Genomic DNA, 6,000 nt, shown 5'->3' on the forward strand with positions numbered 1-6,000 from the left:
TTTCCTTTTATGAGTTTTGTTTTAGCAGAGCTCCTGATGTGTAAAGCAGCTGTAATGAACACAAGGCCAGCAGGATGGTATAGTAACAGCAATGGCATTGGAGCACCCATCCCTTTGCGTGAGTGTGGGGCACAACAGGAGTTGCCATACCAGAGTAGAATATCCAACCACCTAATCTCCGGCAAGGACAAGCACTTCATCCAACAGAGACAGGCAGCTCCTCTGCCTACCACCCCCATCCCAGTCTAAAACTGTCTTACCTCTTCCAAGTTCTGGTAGAAAAGTGCCAGAAGAAGGGCGGTCTGCAGCTTCTCTCTTCTACTCTGGGACAGATCCTTGATCTGCTGCTTCCTCTCACGAATGGCATTCAGTTTGTGCTGGATCTTTAGTACATCCAATCCACCAACCTTTTCTAGCCTGCTTGCCTGTTCTTGAAGAGACATCATCTGAGGAGGCAACAAATTACTTTTATGCTTCAAAATGGTGTGAAAGAAACAAAACCCATGCTCTTTTCCATATGTAAAAGATTCTCTTTTTTTTTTTTTTTCCGGAATGAACCAAAAATAGCAGGGGCAAGTTACCCAGCATTCCCCCCATCCACACCCTGTACTATGTTACATCTATGACATCCTTGTCATTGGTCTCTGTAGTCTTGTAGTGTAAATGAATTAAAGCTGTAACTCCAGGAATCCCTACGCCACTGATCATCCAATGCAAGGAATCATGGAGGAAGCCTGACACCCAACAGTACTCAGGTTTTATTGCTTTGTGGAAATCAGGTATTGGAAGGTAGCTCTCAGCATGAGCAGTCAGTCTGGCAGGGAGCTGGCAAGGGTTCTGGGAGCTCATTCCTTCTTGGGAAACCAGGCACAGCCCCAGGTTTGAGGTTAGCCCCAGCCTGGGTGAATTACAGCTGAGGCCACCAGCCAGGCAGATTCCTTTACATGCAGGTGAGCAATTCAGCATCTATTCCAAAGGTGAGAAAAGGCTAGCCAATTTAGTACACATGTATACCAAATGTATATTTAAATAATTAGACAAGTCATCCCCTCCAGCTTACCGTATTTTACTTGCTTTAAAAGCCACTGATTTTTTATTAAAAAACCAGAAATTTCTGATAGCCATAACACACAATATAGCCTGCTATCACTATTTCTTGTGGTAAGTCCCACTATTTAACTTACCAAGTGGTTTTCCTGTCTACTGCAAAAAATACAGGCAGGACTTGGGCATGGAGTGTCTAACACTTGTTCTGCCTGTGCTAACACTGCTCTGTCTCTTATTTCACTGTTCCCCCATTTTCTCTTTGGCTCAAGCATATGAGGCATAACATACCTGTCAGCAATTTAATGTGTTGTCATGTTAAAAATAAATATATAAATAAATAATATAATCATTCTGGCTCGTGGATTTTTGTACCTTCTCATCCTGTGATGACAGAAGCTTCTCAAAAGCCTCATGTTTCCTTATCAGTTGCTCTATTTCATCCACAGAGCTTCCAAGGTCACTGCTTTTCAAATAAATCTATAAAAAAAAAAAAGATTAATGTTTTTCTCAGTGGATTAATTAGCACATAAACAGGATTCATAAACGTTAGAAGAGGTATTAACTCTGATTGAGAGTACACTTGAGAGGGAAAAAAAGGAACAAAAGGGAACTGATACTGGAAATTAAATAGTAGAGCTCCATGGTCTCGGGCAAGAAAGAGAAGCATTAACAGGTCCAGCTAAGGAAAGTGACCTATCACTGCTTATCGCAGTCACTAAGTCACAAGGCTGGCAGCAAATTCCAGAGGTCTAAGCCATCCTTGTAATCCAAAGCAAGGCCAACACTGTCGTGTCTGACAGATGTCTGTATGATTCCTTCTTACAAGACTTCCAATAACAGAGACTTTGCAGCCTCCCTGGGCAATTTATTCCAGTGCTTTGTTACCTTTACCATTACCAAGATTTTCCAAATATCCAGCCTGAAAATGCATAACACTTCACCTCATGACAGACTGCCTGCTTCATCACAGAAAGGATTTTACTCCTTTTACGTTTTCTTCAGCCTTGTAGCATGTTTGCAGGCTTTTTGCATACTGGGGTTTCTACTTTCTCTAGGCTACAACTACCCTGATCTGATCAATCAGTCCACAAAGGCTGTGTCTTCTTGACTCTGATTATTCTTATTGCTCTACTCAGGGTTTTTTACATTTCCACTTATTTTGAAATAGGGTTCCTAGTACTATTCCTAATGCAATAAGTGGCAATAAGCAATAAGGCTGCCAGGGTGAATGTAGTGAAGACAGCAGAGAGCTTGTGTGTGCTTTCCAAGCTGTAATCTTCTGCAGGTATCTGTGTACCGTGCCTATCTTTTACACAACACCATGAACTCAAGTTCACCTTGCAATCTACTGTAAGCTTCCAGAAACTTTTCAGAATAACTGCGATCAGACCAGCTTGTCTCCATCCTGTATTTATGCAGCTGATTGTTCCTGAAAAATGTCACGGCTTGCATCTGTACCAAGTGCATTACATCTGGTATGTTTTTCAGGCCACATTTCCAACTTGCCTGCATTAATTTTATTTACTGCCTGTCCTATCAGTCTCTGATGCAGAAAGACCTTAGTCTAAAATATTAAATGCAGGTTTAAGGAAACCTACCCCTGCACTATTCACTTTTAACACTGTGAGGACTTACAAAAAATTTCTAACTAATCCACATACATCTCTAAGGCACCCAGTGTTTCTTGACTCTTTTCTGATGCTAAGAAAACTGATTGCCCAATCACTTCTCCCATGCATTCTGTTATATTCAGTTTTGTCAAATGCAAAAGAATAAACAATGTAATCATCTATTATCAAGGAAAAAAAATAGCTTTTTTGCAGGCCAGTATGAATTTATTCTTTTCCAGTGGATGTAACTGCCCACAGTTTTTTTCCCTTATTCAGTGACAAGACAACAGCAGGACAAAAACCCCAATCAGAGGCTCTGATGGGACATGAGCAAAAGTTACCTGTGGACAAGGTTCACAGTGAAGTGAATATGACTGGTCGAACTTTTGGAGTCCAGGCTGCTATGAGGGACTGCATTTATCAGTTGGGACATAGCACTGTGTAATCCCTTCTCTGAGCTCTTGGAATTCTAAGTATTTGGATGAGAAATTCCAACCAGTAATTCTACCTGGCTAAAGTGCAATTAGCAGAGATGGAAGAAGAATTTGAGATTAGTGATATAGTGTGAAAGAATTAAGAGGCAGGAAAGAAACAGAATAGAATCAGTGTAATAACACGGCTGCTAACAGTTTCAGAAGAGGGCTGGTAAAGAACATAAGTAAATTGGTGCCTTAAAACCATAGATATGCACAGGAAAAATAATGTCTAGAGAGATCTGTCTTGCTTTGCAAAACATTACAGTTCTGTAGCAGTTTGACAGAGTGTTTTTTGTAGGAGAGAAAAGGTATTTTTCAGCAGCTACTTTAGAAAGCCAATAATGATGTTCACTCTCTAGACAGAAGTATTGGGTGACTGTTTAACCCCACAGTGCATCTTAAGATGGAGAGGTCTCCCAGCCACGTGTTACGTGCAGGGCCATCCACACGTACTTGTCAGGGTCTGAGTGCACCAACAGGCTTTGGCAGCCCTGACCAGTCCCTGGACGGCCCCTGCTCCCACCTGGGGGTCCCTCTGAGGTTCAGCTCTGGCCCCCAGCCCTGCCTGAGCTGCCTTGAGGGGAGGCCTGAGCCCTGCCCTGGTCCTCCTGGGCAGACCCCAGATTTCAGTCATTACCTTGTTTTGTTACCTTGATCCCAGCTGGTCGATGGACCTTGTTACTGCTGCTGCTACTCAGCCCTCCTTGGCAGCTGTGGCTACGAGGACTGACAGCCAGACTTGGCTGACTTTCTGGTTCATTTTTTGTGAGTTAATGAAAGGAATATTTTGCATATACAGAAAAATGCACAGAAGACGACCGTGCCCAGGCCAGATGTTCAAACTGCTCTATACTACTCCATGCCAAGTATCAGAAGAGAAGTGAATAAATCCCAACACAGTAATCACTAACAAGAAGAGGGGAAGGCCACTGTACAACGGGGTTACATTTTTAATAAGTCTGGCCTGAAAATCACCAGGGTGTCTAAAAGAAATACATTAATGCCTCGGTTATGCAATGTTAAGTACAACCCCCACCAAAAATCTGATATTCTGGCATTCAACCTATAATACTTTTATCTATCCTACTCATCAAATGTATGAAATTATGACAGGTTTGTTTTGTGGGTTTTTTCTAGAGTGTTTTTGGAATTGGTTTTCTCTTGTGGAGGAAGATCCCCACATGTGTGGGCTCCAGGTCTGACTACTGTAAAAGTGCTTTGTTAAACCACTTGTAATTACTATCTGTATTTACACTGCTGTTACTAACACTGACATAAAAAGTTATTAGCTGAATCTAACTCACTCCTGTTTGGGGTACACAAACATACAACCACACGCTATATCTCTATTTTGGTGTTTTAAATGCAGCTTTAAAAGCATTGCAGATTGCCTGTCATATTTTCTGTATTATCTACAATTTTTGGCCAAAAAGGATTTACCTGAGGAAACAGGTAACAGAAAATTCCCATAATTTTGCACATATCACTCCAGGACCTTTATTTAATAACTGTTAGCAGTGAAACTGCAAACTCTGTAAAACCTGAAGAAATGGTCAGCCATTAGTTTTCCTGCTCATGTATCTGTGGTGCAAGAAAAAGGCAAGGGACATCTACTGGTAAAGATGATTACTTTCTTTGGAAAAACAGAACAGGGACATCTGAGAGCAGGGGTGTGGGATGGTGAGTCATAAGCAGCTGCCACTGGAGTGCTCAGTGCCTTGCTCCCGCCGAAAATCACTACACACAAATAACGCTGAGCGTTCAAAGGCCCATCCCTTCAGCTGTTACAGCAGAGGGAAAAATTCCTCCTGATTTCTGAAAGCTTTGGACCAGGTCCTTCAAGTAGGATGCTATGCAAATGCTCTTGGGAACTCAGGAATTAATACTGAGAAAGAAAACTGGTGCACAAAAAGAAAATTGGTGCAAAGGAGAAGTGGCTGTGTATGTTACAGGAGAGGTGATGGCCATACGCTTAGGAGAAAGCACCCCAGTAGCACTAAGAGCTACCGGGAGAGCCGGTGAGGTAATAACTTTCCATTCGTCTTTTAAACAGAAAGCTTATGGCAGGAATTGCTAGAATCAGAACCGCAACATTATTATTTTTTTTTTTTTTTATTTAAGCATTTGTTATACCAATCTGAAAGCAGAATGGAAACTGGCTCCCACGCCACAATGCTGGCCTGTGGCCAATTACATCACTTTTTGGCATATTTTTAGACAGGTCCCCAAACTCCTGCTTTGAATGAGACGTGTTGATTTCAAATACAAAACACTGCGTAGCTCTCCTCAGGTAACCTACCAGGGTCTCCCACAGCACACAGCAGGTATAAATGCTCTTTCAAGTTTTTTTTTTCTGTTCTGAATCATGGCCCATCATCAGGAATTTAATGCTCAGCCACACAAAGCACGGAAGACTTGACCAGTCGCTATATAATGGACTCATTTTTAAGTGAAGACTTGCAAAGATGCTTAAAACCACAAAATGAACTTGGCCCTTTTTGAGATTTGACATGGAGCATGTAACAAATAGCCAAGTTATGAACAATGCAAACCACAGAAATGGAGGTATTAACCCTACTTAGCTGGAATTTTTCACTATTTCTGAGCTCATTGCATAGACAGCTCACTGTCTTAAGACTTCTTATATACAAGTTAATGCAGAACTAATTGCAAAGTCCAATTAACAAAAGAAAGGTCATTTTAAATTAAACAGTACTATATATGTACTTATGTGACAGCACAGGCTAGCTCTAGCTTTGGGAGAAATACTGAATGAAACATTTTATTCATTAGGGTAACTATTCTTTCTGGAAGCCGCAACTCTACATTTATACATACTTTAAGCTGACACAGCCCCAATAGAAGTC

The 6,000-nt window shown here is 41.5% G+C and overlaps 1 protein-coding gene across 1 annotated transcript in view; it reads right to left on the bottom strand.

Moving 5' to 3' along the window:
* Window positions 1–6,000, bottom strand: part of LOC106892737 (spectrin beta chain, non-erythrocytic 5-like) — a 121,871-nt gene that overhangs the window by 42,047 nt on the left and 73,824 nt on the right. Inside the window, exons 42-44 of the mRNA XM_014950154.1 lie at window positions 1,933–1,966; window positions 1,420–1,524; window positions 261–446 (exon numbers count right to left, since the gene is read on the bottom strand). Of these exons, the coding sequence (XP_014805640.1) occupies window positions 261–446; window positions 1,420–1,524; window positions 1,933–1,966 (325 nt within the window). The remainder of the gene's footprint in view (window positions 1–260; window positions 447–1,419; window positions 1,525–1,932; window positions 1,967–6,000) is intronic.

Source organism: Calidris pugnax, unplaced genomic scaffold (genome assembly GCF_001431845.1).
Source record: "Calidris pugnax isolate Ruff unplaced genomic scaffold, ASM143184v1 scaffold68, whole genome shotgun sequence".
NCBI lineage: Eukaryota > Metazoa > Chordata > Aves > Charadriiformes > Scolopacidae > Calidris > Calidris pugnax.